Source organism: Lates calcarifer, linkage group LG14, assembly GCF_001640805.2.
Source record: "Lates calcarifer isolate ASB-BC8 linkage group LG14, TLL_Latcal_v3, whole genome shotgun sequence".
Taxonomy (NCBI): Eukaryota; Metazoa; Chordata; class Actinopteri; family Centropomidae; genus Lates; species Lates calcarifer.
In genome coordinates, this window is record NC_066846.1 from 7,856,781 (window position 1) to 7,878,597 (window position 21,817).

General features: G+C 41.8%; 2 protein-coding genes across 2 annotated transcripts in view; both read left to right on the plus strand.

Annotated features, from left to right (window-relative positions):
• The first annotated feature begins 1,181 nt into the window (after window positions 1-1,181).
• On the plus strand, window positions 1,182-17,468 carry tbc1d19 (TBC1 domain family, member 19). The gene is given in 22 exon segments (XM_018704405.1): window positions 1,182-1,458; window positions 1,596-1,668; window positions 1,781-1,826; window positions 3,552-3,627; window positions 3,813-3,887; window positions 4,336-4,399; window positions 5,437-5,483; window positions 5,554-5,664; window positions 5,771-5,843; window positions 6,524-6,562; window positions 9,014-9,126; window positions 10,519-10,593; window positions 10,863-10,925; window positions 13,151-13,235; window positions 13,341-13,385; window positions 13,564-13,580; window positions 13,582-13,597; window positions 13,708-13,817; window positions 13,902-13,993; window positions 14,860-14,975; window positions 15,253-15,323; window positions 16,408-17,468. Coding segments are annotated over 22 exon segments (1,650 nt in total). The 5' UTR covers window positions 1,182-1,290; the 3' UTR covers window positions 16,483-17,468.
• A 2,041-nt stretch (window positions 17,469-19,509) lies between these two features.
• Window positions 19,510-21,817, plus strand: part of stim2b (stromal interaction molecule 2b) — a 40,354-nt gene continuing 38,046 nt past the window's right edge. Inside the window, 1 exon segment of the mRNA XM_051075374.1 lies at window positions 19,510-21,316. Within this exon segment, the coding sequence (XP_050931331.1) occupies window positions 21,184-21,316 (133 nt within the window). The 5' untranslated portion in view covers window positions 19,510-21,183.

A 21,817-nucleotide genomic window follows, 5' to 3' on the forward strand; every position in this document is an offset into this window, starting at 1 on the left:
GTGGCATTTCATGTGAACATGTCAGCAACGATACGAAAGCTCATTGAATCAGGCTGTAATTGCTCTGATGGCTGCAGAGATAGGCTGTCATTAGCGCCCAGACAACACCAACTCACATATTTTGGAATCAGAGCAGTGCTGGACACAGTCTCCAACTCCCTGCATGAAAAAGCAGAGTAATAATTATTGTCTTGAATGTGTTTGATGTGGAAAGCTGTTCACAGTATAAGAAAAAACAGTTGGTGATGTTTTTTTTTTTTAGTTCTGCTGCAACTTGTTATTAATCATGGTTAGGAAAACAAGAGGCAGTATAAAGTAAATACATTTCACAATATAGACCATAAAACAAATGACACCACTGTAACATCACATGGTTTAAAATAATCCTGACAACAGAAAGATCTTGTCTGACTTTGTCTTCATTCAATTATGGTTTCGTAGCCTGTGAAGTTACAGGGTAAGGAAGTGGGAAACTTGGAGGAAATAACTGATAAAATCATCCAGGAGAGCATTGCTGATGCTTTAATCCACTTCTGGCAAATAGTAAGTTAATATTTGGATCATTTGCAGTTACGCCATTACATGAGATGCTATTTCAAATGATGAGAAAGTCAGATATGCCTGTATCTCGTGAGGTGAAATGTGAAAAGGCCTGTGCCCTTTATCACATGTGAGCAGAACTTGAGATTTGAAAGTCATGTATGCCAACATGTGGATGGAACAGGTATTCAGATGCTTTTCTCAAATAAAAGTGGCAGTAGCCTATATATCAGAATGGAAAAATGTTCTATTACAAGTAAAAGTCCTACACTTTTTTTTTTAACTTTTAAGAAAAAGTACAAAAGTATTCTTGGCAAAGAAATAACCACTGAGGTATGAAAATATAAACGCCACATTACTGTTGCTGTCAGATAAAAATAGTGGAGTTAAAGTACAGCAGGAGTAATACTCTGTGTATTATTGTGTAAAGCATGAGTGCCATAAAATGGTGCTTAAATATACCACAAAAATTAGTTTCAAATGTGATATTGTGTGAGAAATGTATGTATTTTCTTATAGTTAACCTCACACAAAATCACATATGTTTATTAGTTTAACGTGCGCAGTTAATAAAATAAAGTTAACCCTCATTTTTTAGAAGGAAATCTAAAATTATCACTTTTCTCTTCGCTCTGGGAACAGATTTTCACCGCGGAACCGTAGTACCGGGTCCTTGTTTCCCACCGCACGTCCTCGGTTGCTAAGTAACGTCTGCAGGGGTACTGGAGGTGGCGGCTGCCGCATCGCTGGATGCTGTTAGCGTGCTGTAAATTAAACCGCGTTGTTTTCGGACGCAAAACTGAACGAGCTTTGACGAAGAGGATGGACGAGAGTACCGAGTTATCTCTGACCATCGCCCAGATCGTGCAGCGGCTGAAAGGAAGCCATTTACACTCTCAGATAGAGAGGCAAGCCAAAGTGAGTGGGTTAGCATGTGGCTAACGAGCAGGGAACAGCTGGGGTTGTGCTACTAGTTTATCTTAATGCAAGAACACAGCTGTATACACTTATAAAATGACCAGCTTTCATTTGTTTCTCTCTAAACTGTTATTCAGGAGTGTTTACATCAACCTGATATAAAACTGGAGTCTCTCAAAGAAGACGTACGCAGTTTTCTCAAAACATCAGGTGGGTCATTTATGTCATGTTTTTTAGCTTCTGTAACATATAAACAACCACAATAAGTAAGAGAATAATTGAGGTGTTATTGTTGTGTGTCTGTGTGCTGATTGTTTCACAGGCTGGGAAAGAAAGCTGCAGAATGCAGTGTACAGAGAGCTGCATGTGTAAGTCATATTCACATTACACACATTAAATTCTCAATATTTAATTATAGTAGGCCGGCAGAATATACTCCTTTGTCTGACAGTACTCTCAGGAATTTTCCCCGGGCATTTCAAGAGACAACAGGATAGAAACCACACGCTTATGTCAATTATAAGACCTGGAAACACTAGTCTGAGTCATTAGCTTGTCAGATGTGGAGGAGCAATTAGTTTTGCTCATGTTCAAACATATCTGGAGCTCGAAAGGCTCTTAATAATTGCAGCTTTTGACACTGCACACATATCTCTCAAAAATGCACATTTTGCACACACTTGATGAGAGAGGACAAACTCAGACCTTTAAGCACCTTGATATCTTTTATGTGCATATATATTTATGTGTGTATATGAAGACGAAATAGTGTGCAGATTCTCATCTCTGCCTGACACTTATTAAATGCCCACTGAGATGACAAATTCCTACTTAGCAGCACCTCTTACCAACACTTAATACTGTACTTATCCTTCCTTGTTCCTCCCATTAATCTTTAGTCTAAAGCAACATACTGTAGATGAACAGTATTTTAGAAAGCACAAGCACCCACATACATTTATATACACTCATATCAGGAGCTAGGAGGCAAACTGAGAGATGGCTTAAAACTTAATTGCACATATCTAGAGCCTCTATATGTTTATTGTGATAGTTAAATTTGATCTAATTTGGATGCACCTCTCCATCATAACATGTGAGCACTCATGACTCGTGGTCGGTGTCTGTGTACAGTAGCCAGACTGAATTTTATGAGTGTCGTTTCACTCTGTTGTCATTGACACACACCCAGATATGTACAGAATGTGATCTAGAAACAGAGGGAAATCTGCACAGGTCCGACTTGTTGCCCTGCCCCTGCAGCAGATCAGTGTCTAGCTGACCTTATGTCTGGTTTTTGACATGTTCCCCTTTCATTGCTTTTGGTTTCATATGTTTATTCTGACAAAATTTTACTTTACTCTTTTGACTGGAGCACTGGAGGAGATTGTTACATAGTGATTAACTTTAAACACTGATCATTCCTCTATAATAATCCAGATTTATGTGGCTTTTAGTTTGTGTCTTTATTAGAATCAAATAGCTAAATAGTTGGAAAACTCTTTATTCTTCAATAAACAGCTTTTAAAAGTGTTCCTCTCTTACCTTCAGGGGTGACATATCCTCGCTGCTCCCTCAAGGCTCAAACTGAGCCATACTCAGCTTAATGCTTCGCTGTTAAAGGACGACATATAACACTGACTAATGCCTACTTCTTTCTGCCATCAGTCAGCCCTATGCGCTCTTATAGGTGTTTAGATTAAGTTGAATGTTGTTTAACGCACTGAGACCCTGAGTCATTCAATATGCCCTGAGCATGCTTGGTGGGAGAAACATGTGAGATGATTGCTGCATCTGGTGGAGCAACTTCTGACTCATCTGAGCTCCAAGTGCAGGGCGCTAATGGTGGCAAACAGCCTGTTTTCAAGAAAAGAATCAGAACATTTTATTTGCCTTTTGTTTGACAATATACTTCTTTTAAGCACTTAACTTTTTGAAGAAATACTTATTTGTGTCCTTGTTGGCTTCAGTCCCTCAAATCTGTCAGTCCTCTGGTAAAAACACAGTGGCATTTTTATGTATTTACTAGATCAACTCTTCTTCTATTGTACTGTAACGCTCCTCACTGCTGCTCTTTTGTTTGCTTATTCTAGCCAGCTGCCCCCGAGCCATCCCGCGGCTCCTCCAGAGCATCTCAAAGAGCCTCTGGCCTACATGCGCAAGGCACAGGTCAGCCTGTCTCCTCTTATCTCCGTCACCCCTCACTTGTTCCTCTTTTACCTCCTTGACACTTGTCTTTCTTGGCTGCCAAATCCAAAAACATGGGCTGCTTTTTTTGTGTGTGTGTGTGTAAATCAATTAGCTGCTTGTCACACAGTATCTGAAGCCAAATGTGTGTATGTTCTCTTACACAGGCCAGCTGGGAGAAGCGTGTCCTCAAAAGCCTGAACAGCATGAGTACAGAGCTGGGAGTGCCTCTGGCCCGCATGGTAGCTAGTACTATTGTCGATCACAGCTAACATAGTTGTCTGCCAACATCTTTTGTACTGCACCCTTCAAAACATAGCATTTTTGTCATGTTGTGCTTTCCTTTTAGCATCATTTTTTGTATAGTGTGTCTGAAGGCCTGCGTCATTTTAATCCAGAGTGGGCTGAGCTGAACTGTGGCTAAACTCTGGCTAAGTTTGACAGTAGCTAAGAGCTAGTAAAGCCCTGTGCAGAGTGAGTTAGCGACACTTCTTCAGCTTTAGACTGATAATAATAAGCAGGCACTTCTGTTTGAAATTTGTTTGTCAGTATTATTATTCGGCTCTGTGCACACATGATGGTATTTATGACCGAAGAAGCAGATTTCCGAGGTGACATTTTCAACATTTGTTCTGTTTTGGCTGCGTGGCGTTTGTTTGTTGAAATCGTCTCTTTCCGCCCACTCCACAGAGGCCCGCAGTGGAGCAGAAGGAGCTCACCAACAAATGGAACGAGATGGGCACAGATGAACCAGGTCTCAAGACATTACCCAGGGGTTTGGCGCCGAGCAATCTGCCTTTTATGAAAGATTAGTGTTGATGCGTCTGTGAGCCGCTGCATCATTCATACGCCAGTGTATTTAACATCGGCTTAACACATCTCTGAACGAGATCGCCCACTTCACATTAGTTTTTTTAGCCCATATTTATCCAGGGAGGTTTTTCTTAAAGATGCTCTAGTGCCACATCTGAAAAGAAGATACTAGAGTGTCTACTAGATGTTTTCTGTGTGTATTAGGCTTCCAATTTGGGTGAGGAAAAAAAACAATTTGGACACTAATACTATGAGCTAACCAAAACCACAGTGCCACTTATTAGCCACCATGCTACTTTGGTGGAGGATGTGATTGTTCTCCTCCCAGTACATTTTAAGGGCAGAGTATCCAGTATATTAGTACCTTGGTTTTTTCAGTTGCTGGCTCTCAATCAGCCAAACATTTGCACTTAAAGCCAGCACATGTACAAAGAACACAGCAATCTTGTGTCCTAACAATGCTATCACAGCACAGTGGCGTATAATAACATTTAGGACTGTGTGCTGTCCCTCGGCTGTAAACACTTTGGACTGTGACTATAGAAGCTGTCCAGACTCCTTGGATGGAGCCGCGATAACGAGCAGGACCCCGTCCTTCCGTCCAAAAACCTTAATGTGCCCTCGTTCTGGGGATGTCACGGCACTTGATTTTTTACTGCCGTGCTACGTAGGCAGCAGATGGAAGTCCCTGTTAAAGCTGGCTGAACGTGCCACAGCTGCCCCGTACTGCCCCTTTAGACTTCTGTAGAAACCGTCAGCTCCAACCGCTCAGAGTGAAGTCAGCTGTCACAAATGCATTCAAGTTGATGAAGTGAACCTCACAGCTGGATACATGTGTATACTCTTAGATTTTACAGCTGCTGAACCTGTTCTGAAATTGCATATATAAACACTGTGTACATTTGTCAGCTGGAGAAGTGGCTCCAGTAAGTGGTATCAGCTATTACAGTACATTAAAGTATTTATATCTCTCCGCAGATTTAAGCCGCTTTAGGCCAGTTTATGCCCCCAAAGACTTCCTGGAGGTAAGCTCAGAACTTTCAGCGTAGTTTTTTGTGTCTTAGAAGAATTGAACACTACATGCTTTCTACACAGGTGTTAATCAGTTTGCGGAACCCCAACCACGACAGCAGTGAGGATATCAGTGCCAGGAGCCACTGGGGTCTCATCCAGGTTCCCCTCAATGTCAGGGACATCCCACAGCTGGTATGGACTCATGTAGATGTCAGCCTTGGTGCATATAACTGTATATCCTATAAAGATGCCCCAAGAAATGCACAATGGATTTTTTTTATCTTTCTCAAATGCACAGAGACAGGCCTACTCAGAGCTGAACCTAACCACAGGGCAGTTGGGGATCGACGACCACGCACACGTACATCCAGGTATTCACAAAAAGTTCAAATACGCTCTGTCTTGTGCTACGGCAGTTAAAGAAACAGTTTGACATTTTGAGAAATTTGTGAATAAACGTATGTAATGGTTTCTGCGTACTGTCAAAATCACCAACAAGTGGCATGCTGGACAATCCATCATTGCAGAATAATTTACTGTTGTGATACTGGTTTGGACAGCAAGCAGCCTAAGTGGCTTTTTAAGCTTTTAGAGGACTTTATTGTATTAGTATATAGCATGTGATATATGACTGGTAATAAAAGTACGTAAAACAAGCCTGGATCACTGTTACATCAAACATTCAGCAGCTATTTAGTATCAAAAATTGCTACTTGTGATTGATCAGAAACACTCTTAAATAAATACTACTGAAATAAATGTGTTTACCCAACGAACACTGGGTTTTGATGGTGTATAAACCACACTGGCCTCATATCAGCATGTACTCCTCTCCTATGCCACATGGCTGTCTGGGATTTCTCAAACAATGTCTCTGCTACGTTCAGATATTGACATTGTCACAGTCTGGTGTTTGGGTTTTAAATAGAATGATATCTACCATCTCTGTGTTTGTAAATCAAAGAGATAACATTAGTTTGAAAGACAGAGCCACTACTGGACTGTTACTGATGAATCAGTGTCTCTCTCTCTCTTTTTTAACCTTGTACAGACTTATTTGAGAACGACTACGTTCAAATCGGGAAGAAAGGTGAGTGTTTGGCTCTTAGTTTTGAGTCATTAAATTTCTTTCTGTGTATTGTTTTCTGTTGTCCCAACTCACATCTGAACCTGAGGCTCCTGGGAGTATCATTACTTTATCATCATCATCATTATTAATTATGTTATTAACTCAATATTAAGTGGAGGAACCTCAGGGCTAAAGTTGCAGCCTTGAGTTTGTCTTGTGTTTTGTAGCTTTGTGTTTTATATTTGTACTTAATTTAGACCATTAGAGGGCTTGATTTTATTTTTACATTAAACAGTCTTTTCCTGGAGAGCAGCATCAAAAAGTCTGTTTAAATCTATTTTTATCAACTTTTTAAAAAAAGAATAAAACCTGAAAAAAGTTCAAGTGCGGTGTGTATAATTATTGGCACTGGTAGGAAAAATCTGAAAGTGTCGTGCAGGAAAAGATGATTATATATAGGTTATAGAGCATAAAAGAAGTCACCCAGTATTCTTAAAAAAATATTTGTTTGACTCAGTCACTGACCAACGACATACACACAGAAAATCCCAGTGTCAGCTCCTGCCATTAATGAAACCTGCTCTTCGCCCTCTCAGGTGCCGTAACTTTTAACTTATTGCTCTGCCATGGACCCAGTGTAAACACCGATTTTATTATGGGCACCAATCAGACATCAATCGACAAGAGTCTTACAAAAACACAGACTGTTTTTTATATACACAGCCACAAGGTCCCTGTCCACTATTTCACCCTCCACTGGCTGCGTGTTGGCTCCCAAACTTTGAGCTGTGTTCCAGGCTAAGTGTTAAGTGCACTCAGATAGGAAATTTAAGAGGCAAGGAGTGTGTTCGTTTATGTTATGACTGGCCAGCACCTTAAGTCAAGGGCTGTGTGTTTTTGGCTACTGTCACAACAGAGATTTAGGGTAGAATGGAGATGTTGAAGAGTTTATTTCCAGCATGTGCCTGAGTGTTTTTTGGAAAGTTACTGTAATGATCGCCATAATGGGAATGTCTGTGTTATGATTTTTTTTTTTTTTTTTTTTTTTTTTTTTTTTTTTACTGTTTATTCATTTTCAGAGAGATAGAATGAAATTGTGAACCTGTGTTTACGTCTGAGGAAGGCTGTGAAACCCAAACACATAGATGTTAAACTCGCCTACTCGCCTCCGTTTTCAGATTAAAGCATGTGTGTGATTTTTAATTGACAAATTTGTGGTGCCTTCAAAGTCTCAGCTGAGAGGTGTTCTATTCGTCTAATTGAGGCCAAGTTCATATTCTCATAGAAAACAAACCTTGTAACAGTTTCAGAGTTGAACTGCATGCCTGTTATTGTGCAGTCATTCAAGACGCGCAGGTGTTTGTGTTCCCAGCAGACTCTATTATGTAATTCTACCAAACAGTCATGAGACCTTCTATTGATTTTTGTCCAGTCATCAGATTTCAGATTGGTCAGACCTGTTTAGCAAGTCAAATCTCAGGATTTTACATGTTCTTGGTTCCTCTAGACTTTTGTTATAGATTTATAGTTTGCCTTTAAATGACACAGTGTAACTTCCAGACAGTGGTCAGTGGTCATCAGTGACAGTTATGGGATAATGCTAAATGTTAAAATCTTCTTTAACAGTATAACAAGTCCAGATAATACCAGACCGAGCATGACTGTAAAACCTCTGGATGTACGGCCCTGAACAATGGTACATTTTATTGCTTATGAATTCAACTTTTTGATGTATGAGGAAGAAAATGTAGTTTCTTCTTTCATGTGAGAAGCTGAAACCAGTAGATTTGGGGAATTTGTTTTCAAATAAATGACTTAACAGAGTAGTTCCACATTTGAGGAAATACACTTATTTGCTTTCTTGCTGAGCGTTCGAAGAGAAGATCAATACCACTCCCACAGTCATCTGCTAAAAAGATGGAGCCAGCAGCTAGTTAGCTTAGCTTAGCATGAAGATGGGAAACAGGGGGACACATTCAGCCTGGCTGTATCCAAAGATAACAAAATCTACCTAGGTAGGGTGGGGTTAGCAACTTTATGTTGCTAGAAAATTAAAAACTCACTCACACTTAATATCTTGTTTGTTTAATCCATCCAAAAAGTGGAGTATAAAAAAGGCAATTTGCAGTTTTATGGTGGGTTATGTGCTGCAGCATTTCTTGGCAGGGAGCAGTGACTTCGTTGTCATCACTGTGAGCTTTGCCAAGCAACTGATGGAGTCTCCAGGAAGTCACTGCTGCTAGCAAAGAATTTGTCTGGTAGACTTTGTTACTTTTAGACAGAGCCAGGCTAGCTGTTTCCCCCTGATTCCAGTCTTTATGCTAAGCTAAGCTACTCCTGGCTCCAGCTTCAGATTTAATATACAGAGAGAGTGTATCAATCATCTCATCTAACTCACAGTAAATGCCTTTCCTTTGCATGCACACACACCTCTGTCTCTCTTGTCTTACTTTGTGTCTCTGTTTTGTGTAGTGGTTGCAGATCAGGACAGTGCAGCAGCACAGCAGTACAGCAGGCAGGGGTGCCCCACTGGGCTCCGGGCAGAGCTGTGGGCCCTCATCCTGAACTCCACCAACCAGCCACCGGTATGGCAGGCATATGCACAGACCCACAATCACATGGGGCCCAGTTGCACCCTGGTGGCTGCTGTCAGCTGTCAGTGTTTATTATAAAGCAGCCATGCACACACAGCTGCAGTGATTCCCAAACTGCATGTTTACTATAAGCTGAAGTTTTCAGCTTCAGCTATTTTCATTCTTAACGACCAGGTCTTTTTTTTCTTTATTTCAGTGGAGAATCCTAACAGCACTTTTGTATCCTGGCATTTACACTGTATAAATGCCCAACATATGGAACACCAGCTGACCTACAAGTTCTACAGAATCTGTGTGTTAGCCTGTGTGCTGTTTATCTTAGCTGACTGTGGCTTGTCCCGTGTGTGCAGTTGCTAAGATAATCAAATGCCGGCGATTTAGCACAGTTAGGCCAAACAGAGCGGGCTGCCTGCCTGTGTGGCAAACTGCTGTGTAAACGCTGGAGTCCAGAGTCTCCCGTTTAGGCCAAGTCAATAAAACAATACTTGCAATGTGAAGATTGATCTCCGAGGGAGAGTTACGGGGGACCTGACCGAGGTCTGGAGAATGTCAGCGTGGCTCAGAGCGGCATGAGGGCAAACACATTAAACAGTGAGAGTTGGCTGGTGGCGCTGTGTGCATTGTCTCACTTTTGAGCTGTGCAGATTTGCCTGCATCTTGTAAATTACTTCAAGTTTTAATGAGAGACTTAATGTGGAAACATTAATATTTCTGCAGGCAAATGACTCCTGTTGGCTATAAACATTGAATTACTCTGCCCTATTAAATCTGCAGCTATTATCACGAAAACCCATATGTTTATGCAGAAAAAGGTTATCAATCTTATATTGATTGATTGATTTTAATCTCTAGAAATATATCCCAATTGAACTGCTGTGAACCGTCCTTTCATTTTATAGCTGTAAGATATACATCAGCTCAAGCAAAATCTATTTTAATTCCTTTCCAGTGATTTTGTCCATAAAACCACAGTGATTTCAGTGTCCTATCTCAGCTGTCAAAATGACCATCTCTGTTTCTGTTCTCCTCACATCCGCAGCGCTGATCATTGCCAAGGTTCTTCACAGCTGTCACAGGGGACATTTTTATCGCTCTGTCCACCGCGTTGCCTGCTCTTTACTTCATTTATGATAACCTGTCTAGAACCGGAGACACGCTTGAGTTTAACCATGCAGTCGGAAACACAACACCCATCCTTTAAACTCGGTTTAATCCTGCTGTCGTCGCTGTCAGGGAGAACACATAATGTTGATTTAAAAGTGATTTAAAGAGGGTGATGGATTTCTTCAAAAAGAACAACTTAAACTTTCTGTATTTATCAGAAAGCTGTGATCTTGATATGATCCTGTGCACATACAACATGTTGGATCTTTGCCTTTCCAGGATGTGATGCATTACGAACAGCTGAAGGCTGGAGTCATACAACATGACCTGCTGGTGGACAACCTTATCTATAAGGTATTATTCATATTTGTTTAACTGCACAGGCAGGATGTTACAGTAAATACTTAAAGCTTTAGTTTTCATTTGAATTTCAGTCACACTGATACTAAAGCTGTTTCCTGGAAGTATTTGCTAGTTGGTTTTCAAAGGAGCTTCTCACCGTCTCTGCAGTTTTACAGTACCTCTGTGCTAACTTCTTTTTTCCTGATTTACAAATTGTACAAGTAATGTACTTTTCCTCGCATTCCGAAATTAAATTTAACTGCCAATATCCCGCCCACCAGGATGTGAAGCTCACTGCCAGTAATGACGACTACTACTTTGTGTTTGAAGATTTCCTCTACCAGGTGAGCTTCACAAATAAAGTTTGTGGGTGGCTGAGTTATGTCTAACCAAATACAGAAATCAGACATAAATTACTAAAACTACTAAAGTTTCATATAGGGATATCATGCTTGTGAAATGTCAACTCTGCAACATACTCTAGTTAATGCTCCAAAGGCCTTTTGCGTCTGTCAATGTAATATTTCCTACTTTTATTAGCATGAGGGGACATCATGCAATCTGCTCCCTGCTTGAGCTCCTGCCACTCTTAAATACAACTGCTGTTCAAAATGAAACCACCATCACTGATGACTAGATATGAACATAACAGTCAATAATGACTTATTTGACTGCCTCAAACATTTGAACTCGTCAGTCAACGTGTCAGTTCACTGTCACGTAAGTCAGCTTCTGTATGACAGCATTCCTCTTTATCTATGGTTACATTTTCAGCCCTGACAAGGATATGACTTGTTATTATTAGCTTCTCTGTTAGTCCCTGCTCTGTTTGCCTTTGGTGCTCACTTGATAAACTCATATATACAGTATACTTGGCAACCGGTCGTTTCAGCAGCTGTCATGCTCCTCGGTGGCTAAACGACAAGTACACAGGTGTAACAAGAACAAAGCCCCAGTATCTCTGTCAATATTGACGGATGGTAAACTCACCAGGCAGTGAAAGAATCTACTTAGCGTGTATTCACACAGGTGCTGTTATGATCTTAATAAGTCATGTAACAGAAAAGTAAAGAAACTTCTTAAGAGTACTTCAGAAGTGCAGTCTTCCAGAAAGAGGAGTCACATAGTGACCACTTAGGATGTGGTCACTTAGCTTTATTAACATAAATACCATTCATTAAGTACAGGAAATAGATGACGAATATATCCTCACCTGATGATATGCCTGTTTACATTCATTTCCTTATGATATTTGGAGATGAACAAAATTTATTTCCATCCTGAGAGAATGCCTCACACTATACAGCCTTTTCAAACAGGCACACTTCAAGTACAACAGTAGACCACCCAGTTTTCATAACCAGCGGCAGAGTCTTCAAGGTCAGTTAGGAGGCAGCTGTAGATGCTGTAGTCCTCGTCTGCTGCCATTTTTCGTATTCTCCCATTAACAGGTTTTCATGAATATCTGCCTGTCTCATTTTTTTCCTAGACAGATGATTCTCTCCCCAATGTAATTCATCTTAAGTGGTTGGTGGAAATGAAATCTGTTCTCAAAAAGACAGAGAAATGGGATAGCAATGGAAAGAGCTCCCACTCACACGGTCATTTTGCGAAACAGGTAGCCACTTGAGGCTCGGTCACTGTCTGCGTCAGTACATCCTGAAACGCCGGCTCCAGGTGCACCGCTTTAATGGAATTCTTACCCAAGAGGCTACTCAGGGCCATCACCGTGTCCTGAACAAATAAAAGTGTATTAACTACTTTTGCTCCTGTCCCCTGTCATCAGGCGATGATGATATTACATACTGAGCATGTAATCCATATACAATGGCAAGAAAAAGTAAGTCAACCTGGAATTAGCTGCATTTAGGTTTAAATATATGGCCAGATCTTTATTTAAGTGACAGTTATGAACAAACAGAATCTATTTTAACTAAAAACACACTAGTCACTGTGTTGACCACATTGACTAAATCATTCAAATATTCACAGTGTAGGTTGGAAAAAGTAAGAGGCAAACAACATCAACGAAACCTTATGTGAGCCAAAGACCATCTTTACCCAGACTTTAACCCACTAATGATGCTCTTTAAGGAGGAAGGGTCCAGAATACATCCTGAACATTGTGCAGGTCTGCTCTACCGGAAGTGCTTGTTTATGTGCTTGTTTATTATCCAAAGGTTCACATACTTTTTCCGCCAGCACTGTGAATGTTTAATGGGTGTGTTCAATAAAGACAGGACAGATTGTAATTGTGTGTGTGTTACTAGTTCAACCACATTGTGTTTGTCTATACTTGTGACGTAGATGAAGTTTAGATCATATTTTATGACCAATTAAAGCAGAAAACCAGGTAATTCCAAAGGGCTCACATACTTTACTTGCCACTGTATACGTGTGTGTCAAAGAGAGAAAGTGAAAGAGCAGGAAGGCCATGTTTCTCAGACAGTGCTTCCTTACAACACCTGTAAAATGTAATCCAGTGTCAGTTAGTTTAGTTCAAACGTGTGTGTGTGTGTGTGTGTGTATGCATGAGAGCATGTTTAATCCCAACCCTGTGTGTTCCCAGGTGTTGCTGTGTTTCTCCCGGGACACCGCCGTATTGGAGCACTTCAAATACAACAGTGCCACTCCTCCCAAATCCTACATCCAGGGTGAGATGATGTGGCCTTCACCAAGGACACACACACACACACACACACCACAGACACGGTGGCCTAAATCTTGGTTATGGATGTCTTGACGTGTCTGTCTTACAGGGAAAGTGGGAGAGGAGGAGTGTGCTGTCGTTTATCCTCCCAACGGTGAGCCTGCATATTGACATTAATATTATTTGTGAATTTTAAAGAATGAAATGAAATGGGACAAGATCCTGGCATGTTTCCGATCTATTTATTACACATGATACATAACCAAAATGTTGCACTCATAACAGAGTATATGTCTGTTAACAGCAGTGACTTGAAAATCTCATTTGAACAGGTGTAATCCCTTTCCATGGGATTTTCAATGTATGGTGAGTGTGTTTTTCACCTCTTTATGTGCTGATGCTACTTTTCCAGGAGGAACATAGGATGAGCAGGATAAAACAAGGAGTGTGTGTGTGTGTGTGTGTTTGTCCCCCAGTGGCACCTCTGTGTTTCTTGTACAACGAGCCATCCAAACTGTACAGTGTATTCAGGGAAATGTACATCCGCTACTTCTTCAGACTGCACTCCATCTCCTCCTCTCCCTCGGTAAGCACTTGGATTTTTTTTTACGCGTGACCTCTAAATCTCAAGGTCAAAATACTTAACATGGCTGCACTTGTGCTCCTCCAGGGTATAGTGTCTTTGTGCTTGCAGTTTGAGCGGCTGCTCCAGACTCATCTGCCTCAGCTCTTCTACCATCTCCGACAGATTGGCGCACAGCCGTGAGTAGCCCGAACACTGCTTCATCATAGGTCACTGTGGACCTGTGTAGGTCATTAGTAAAGTGTGATACTGACACTACTGAATAATGGGTTTAAAAGAGAAATTCACCCACAGACATGAACTGTTTACTCAAAATGACAAAAGAGACAGAACCAAAAGAGCAAAACACGACACTGTGGGAATTCTGTATTCTTTCATTGTGAGCAAACCTTTCCAAAACTCTTATGACTGACATGTAAAATATAAAACAACCTGCTATGGGAGTTTTTCTTCCTAGAATAAACATTGGAATTGATTACAATCACTAGAGTGTCAGTCAAACCAAATAGAGTCCTCATATATCAGACACTTGTTGTCTGACCAGTTTTTATTGCCATGGAAACTTGACATCTTGTCTCCCTCCCTCTTCCTGCAAGGGTGCCTGTCTGCAGCAGTAAATTCTTCTCGACTTTACCTTCATGAAAAAAGTTTCTTAATAGGAAGGAGTTTATTTGTGTTTATCTCTGTCCTTTGTTCAGCTCCGCAGGTTGGTTAAACAGCCATAAAAGATACATTTTTTAAAGTCATTTCCTCTCTGTTCCTGTCTATTAAGACTAAATGAAATTTCTATGTTTAGCTGTTGTTTATAAGGTGTATGAGTCACATAGACCCTGCACGCAGAGGTCTTGCAGTTTTGTTGCAGTCCTGTAGTTATGAGCTACTGCCATCTTGTGGTGCATTAATGGAATTACTGTTTTAAAAAAAGGATCTATATGAAATTTTAGAGAGAGAGAGATTGGGGGAAGAGTTCAGAAAGTTTGTGGTACATCTCAAGTGCTCAGTCATGTGTCAACCGTGGGAAAAGATGTGTTGTTTTTGTCCTCAGGTTGCGTATTGCCTTTAAGTGGATGGTGAGGGCCTTCTCTGGCTATCTGTCCACTGACCAGCTTCTTCTTCTCTGGGATCGAATCCTGGGTTACGACTCACTGGAGGTAGTTGCAGGTAGAAGCATACACTGCACTCAGTCTCAATTACAAACTGCATGATATGTAACATGGAATTATTATAATGTAGCTGACACCTGCTGCATCATTTTCTCATTCACTCCCTTCTCTTTCACATGTCTTGCTTCTTCTGTTCTGTTTATCAACCCTCCTCTTTCCCCACCTCGTTTCCCCCATATACAATCCTCCACCCCTCCTTTATCACTCCCCCATGTCCGTTCCTCCTCTTGTCTTCGCTCTCCGAATACGCCCCCCGTAACGCACACCTCCTCCAGTCCTAGCAGCTGCTGTGTTCGCCTTCCGCGCCGAGAACCTGATGGAAGTGACGTCACTGGCCTCAGCTGAGGTATGGTCGTTTCACATTAGACTTCTATGTGTGTGTGTGTGTGTGTGTGTGTTTGAAACTCCCATTCCAGCCCTCTCTCTGTCCCCCCACATACTCCTGAAAGTCTGTAAATAGCCGTTGATGACCAGCCAGTACCAGTAACCCAGTCTCCTGCATGCACATGTCTGAAAAAACTAGACACTTAAGAACCCTCTCCCTCTCAACCCGCCCTGTTTACCAGTTCACCAAGACCCCCCAAGTCTTCTGCCTCCATACAACAACACCATTTACAAAGGAATAGACTTGTTATTAAGTCCATTCACTGTTGAGCTAGCCATGAGAAAGACCAGCGGCCATTTTTCTGTGCAGAATCATGTTAATAACTTTGAATTCTGCCATGCAAATTTGGCAAACACACAACTAACAGCTTGATGAGTGCATCCCGCATCAGCACTGTAACTCATGTTGCATTATTACAGTAACCAGTAATGTAATTCTTGTGCATGCCTGCACCGTATACCGTGCCCACTCCCATACTGCGGTGCCACTATCAAATGACTCGAACCAAGAGTAAACCATACGATGACGCGCCTTCTCACCCCCTTCTTCCCCTGAGGGTGAGGGGGTTAAACTACAATGTGACGTGCTGGGGGCGACAGGCTGATCTGCTCTGAGATGCTGGCCGGCACTATTTGCTTGCTCATTTACCACCTGCCCCAGGAGAGAGAAGATATCATAACATACTGCTCCTTATCTTATATTTAGAACCTCAGGCCCAGCGTTGAAACATTAAACCCTCTCTCTAAACACGATAGGGTCCCTAAATTTAATCTCCCACCGATCCCAAAAGGACAGGGTGGGGAGCGGTACACTCTTTAAGCACGGATTGTCGCTTCCCAAGGATCCTGCATCATCATTATGCCTGTCGTCCTGTGCGCTTCTTTTTTTAAATCCTTAAATATGTCTCTTGGAAAGGGTGAGGATGTGGTTTATAGCCTGTCTCATGGGCTAAGGTAAAACTGCTGTGGTCAGGAGGGGTGGGGGTGGGGGTGTGAATTTTAGATGACGAATCTTACTTGTGTTTTGTTTGACACACACACCACAGGCTGTCCTCGCTGACCTTTCAACCCTGAAGGTCATGCCGCTCATCCAGATCTTTCTGTTCGCCACCGCCATCTGAGGTGCGCCCACAGCGACTACAGTTTGAGTCGTGGTACGTACACACCAGTTGGGAGGATAAAGAGACACCACAAAAATGCCACTTTACTTTGCCATACCGCACCAATATGACCAATCATCTATGAAGAAACACTAGACTAGTGTGGGATATCAAGGAAAACCTACACAGGCGTTACACATCTTGCAGTGGTTCAAACAAAAAGCCAAACCTCTCTAATGCATGTAAGCACCATAAATACTGAACACCCTGTATCATGTTATTAGATATTATACAGTATATAAGTATAGACCAGTAGGGTTAAGCTAACCTCCATAAGCCATATGCTGTGCAGGAAAGATGATACACACAGCAGCGCTCAGATCAGCTGTGAAGCTCATTAGGAGATGAGTTGCATGAAGCAGTAATTGTATTGCGATAGCAGCGTGCGAGAGAGAACAGTAACGTCTCCAAGCTTGGCTAATGAAGTGTTAATTAGCTCTTGCAATTTATTCTGCTCTGTGGCTCCTGCTTGTTATAACACTATTAGATAACGCTGTCACTGATGAATGAGGAGATTGGAAGCATTAGCCTGCGTCAGCGTGTTGGGAGAAACAGTCAAAAGACACAAACTGAATTAAACTGTAACTCTTACGATTAGAAGCTGCCGTGTTTACACATAATTTATTGTATTTATTACTGCACTCTAAAGGGACATTTTAGCACCCTCAGTGCCAGTATTTATTTTATTTCATTGTGAACATTTTATGGTTGTTTTTCAATTTTAAATTCGGAATCTAAGGCCTGAATGTATTCACCTACTTTGTCCTGTATTTCTGTTTTTAAAGACAGCGTTTGTCTCCTTTGGTTTAAATGCAATCAAACCATCTTTTCTCAGTTATTATTAACTTTGCCAGTCAATGCCAATGTCTTTCATCAACACCTTTTAATGTTTATTGCAAACTTAGATAACACATTTTTTTTAAATAAAATAAAATTTGGTTGAATCACTTCTTTTACTTTATTCTATAAAGCCATAAGAGACTCAGTCCATGAATTGTTTAATAGCTTTGTTTTGCCTCAGTTGGAGCTGCCTGATCTTTCCTCCTCCACAATTGAATATTTCTCTCGGTTTGTGTGACAGGGTAAATATTTGGACAGGGCGTACTGTACTCTGGCTTTTCTAGAGAAGGCAGAATGGGTAAGTGACAGGTAGCAGCATTGAGGGACTTGACCGTCTGCCCCCACCTCCTCCTCCTCCTCCTCCTCCTCCTCCTCCTCCTCCCCCCCCGCTGCCCTTCTCCTACACGTAGCATCTGCTCTATTCCTCCCTCGTTTGTTGGCTGCCTTCCTCCCCACTGCCCCCTCTGCGTGCTCATATCGAATTATGCTGTTCTTCTCTTTCGTCCTCTCCCCCGTCTCCCGGTTCCCTGCTACATCTGCCACCTGTTTACTAGGGCTCCCACGGCCGACCCTTTTATCAGTCCCTCCCCACCCCCCGAGAAGTCTGTTCCCCCTGAGACAACTACTACCTGCTGTGTCGCTCATACAGCGGTCCCTCCTGGTGGCTGATGTGCTGCATTGCAGGGTGTTGTGCCTCCTGTCCGTCAACACTCTGAGGCTGGCCATCGCTGACAGATTTCCCCTTGAAAGCCGTATCAAGTACAGTGAGCTTAATAGGTGTTTGGACAGCAGCAGGTTGTTTGATGTTTTGGTTATGTGCTCTCATTACTGATGATATAAAATGACTCAACAACTATGAGGTTAGGTTTTCGGACTATATAAATTGAACAGTATAATGAGACATCCCTGTGTAATGCATCCGTCCCAGTCCAGGGTTTTAAAAGTTTATGAATAGATTACAATCACATACAATTAAAGTACGGATTTTCCTTATGAAATACATTTAATAGTGTTCAAACAACAACTTAAAAAAAGACCTGACAAAAGGGAAAATGTTACAAGATGTTACAGTAGTGTAAGAAAATACTCTGCTCTGGTCCAAACCAAATATTTAAAGTGATTTGTGTTCATAGCCCTTTATCAGAATCATGACTCAGGGAATTTCACAGTAACATCAACCGCCAAATCAGCTAGTTCAATATGCTGTAGCATGTTAGAGTGGCATACTGTTGGCGTCCTGACAACACTGACCTTCACTTCTCAGTGCATGCAGTTGGGAGTTAAAGGTTGAAACTTGGGCAGGTCGTTTCATATGAGGATCTCGGGGCGGGACAGCTGAGTGTGCAATAATACATGCGCACTGGCTGAGGTCTGCTTCTCACTGCAAGCGGGTTAGCTATGTGCTGTTTTGATCAATGCTGCTGTCTACGCTGGTTTTTCTGGTGGGAAAAAAAAGATTGTTTCTGTGCTGACCAATCTGCCTGTAGTTAAACCTCACAGTGTCTTTTTCGATGCTTCAGTCTCCCTGCTAGGCTGCATCCTGCACTGTAACTGCAAGAAGCAACTCTAGATTTTCTATAAATTTGCACTTTAAAGTTTCCTGGAAACATCTTTATCTAGTTGCAGATATCTAGTGTTCTTTCATCTAACCATCCTAACATGCCATGAAACCCTCTTGTGTTGTTGTAACACAAGGAAGCAAACAACTGAATATTGAAATAAGCCTAATATTAATTTGCATGGGATGGCCCTGACTGTCCCCAGATATCCACTATGGGAAACCCTGCCGTTGATGAAAAACACAGATAAGTGTGAAAGGTCAGTTTTAATTCTGGAAACAGTGGTTTGACAAACACGCCTTTGTTCTCTGGGTCGATTTACCAGCTTGTGTAGTTGTTTTTTCCCTTAAAAAACAAAGTGGATCTTTTGTTATTTTTTGTCCAAAATCATGGATAGTTACATCATCTATCCAAAAAAAAATGTTTAATTCCTTAGGTTTAGATTAGTTTTTTCATTATTCTAAAAAAAAACTGTGTCAAATTGTAAATGTTTGCATTTTGATGATTATTATTAGTTGTGGTAGTAATATTTGTAATATCACATAATAGTAATTCATATTAATAAGTAATTGATTTTTATTTTTTGTCCACTCATTTGAAGAAATTTCAAAATAATAATAATAATAATAATAACTCAAATATACATAGAAGCAAATGGCTTTAAAGTACAGAAAAAGGTTTTCTCATTAGAATTGCTACAAAAAAAAAACGTTGGCATCATCCTTTAACATCCCTTTAGTTCCCGCGCTGAGCATCTTCAAAAGAGACAAAAACTGCTGTCTGAACCAGCCAATCAGGCTCTGCCATGTTGGGACACTCCAGCCAATGGGAGTGCTCAGCCTGGAGGAAAAACTTGGATGGCCCGGAGTGGGGAAGTGGAGAACAATGAAGCAGGGTATCATCCTCAGTGCTACAGGGAGAGAGAGAGAGAAAAAAACGAGAAGTTTCTGTAGAGGATTCCTCTGCTCTGGCAGCGGTTCAAGAATCCACCACTGCGCCCAGCTCTGCCAAAAAATAAATATTATAATAAAAACTACCACCACTGCATGAAACAGGGGGTAGCAGAGGGGTAGACACCCACGCTGAATGTCTCTAAAAACAAAAAACAAACACCTCTGTTGGTGTTGATTAACCCCCCTCCTTTTCCTCCTCCTCCTCCTGATGTCAAACCGCTTTGCATACTGACTTCCGCCCCGCTCGGCTTTCCTTCCCCCGCTGTGGTCCGCATCAGCCGGCGAGCAGCTGATATGACAGGAGGGGGATACAGTGTCGCGCCGTGCCGTGCTAAAACCTGACTTAAAAAAAAAAGAAAACTTCACGAAGAAAAGCAGGCGGACGTCGCGGTAAAGGATTTAGAAAACGAGAAGAAAGAAGAACTGACTCTCTCTCTCTCTCTCTCTCTCTGTTTTTTGATGCAATGGGATTTGCTACTTTCGCATGAAGAGGCGGACCTTATGAGACGCTGCGAGTTCAATATGCTGAAGCTGTCCCCGGTGTTTGTATACTGTACGTGGAAGTACAGAGACTGTTTTCTTCCAACTCGCAGGCCCACGTACGGATTTAACACAGCACTTTGATATCATTTATAACCCACGGATATCCACGGTAAAGAAGCTACAACCATTTTTTTTGGTGTGTGTGTGTTTTTGTTTTGGACAGGGGGATTCCTTCAGACAGGCTGCATGTGCTCTGCTCATTAGCTGTCTCGTTTTTTCCTTGCTAGCTAGTATATATATTTTTTAAATGTATAAAATTAGACATGGGGGGCTCGCTTGTCGTAGCTCGCAGCAGTCACCCCTCAGGAGCAGCCAGTAAACCCATTAGAGGCTATTAGCTTTTTCTTTTTTGGAAAGGGGTCTTCTTTCAAAGTAGTTTTCTCGCCGGTGACTCACCATGAACTATTATTTTGAAGGCATTTTTCACGCTCCTGTGAGGTTTTGTGACAGCAATGACTGCTTCTGTTTTAGCTGTTAGCCGGTAGGTTTGCAAACAAGTCTACTGCGGGATTTTTTTTTTCAAGTTGGTGCATTTTCCAGGTGTCTCTTTTTCTCGTGACACCACTTCTGCTCAAACAAGACTGGTCATTTTTTTAAAAAATATATTAATATTTATTTTTCTGGCTGGTTGTTGCTCTGTTGTTCAGAGACAGGGATTGCCCTCCACTCCCCCCCCCACTCCCACCTCCCGTGCTTTAAACCTCACATCCACGCTCCCCGGTCCCACGGATACGAATTACTAAGATTTTTAAGCCTTCGTTTCCACCATGAGTTACATCCACAAGGTGGTGAATGTATTGCTACGTGGACTCGTCATCTATGCGGTACTGGGCTTGGAGTGCACTTACTCGAATGATCTACCCAACCACTCGTCTGATGCTGCGAATGTAGCCACCACAGGTAAGCGCAGTCCATGTCGGATACAAGTGTCTCCAATTTATTTTACGCATGTACTGTGTTACCCCCCTCCCCTCTCCTCCTCCCCCTCTTGTTCCCAGTGGCTTTCTCGGGGAAAGCCGAGGAAAGCCCTGCGCGCGGGGAGGGAAGGGGAGAGAGAGTGGGGTGGTCTTTACTGGAAAGTGATGCATTTTAATGTCGACAGACACCTTTTTTTCCCTCTCACCTCCCTCTGTATGTTGCTGAGAAACGCATGACATGACAGGAATGCAGGATGCATCCTCGCTGAGGACAAGAGCGTTTACTGTAACGGTGCTCAATGTCACCAAGGATGTTGACTCAAATCAGCAGAATTGCCCCTTTCTTTGCCTGACACAGATCTCGAAAGGATAAATGCCTCCTTACTTACATAACAGGTCCCTTCCAATAAGAAAGGAGCATCTTAATGCTTCTGTGTTTACATTGACTCATGCTGATTATTGTCAGAAGGCCACTAGTAACCAC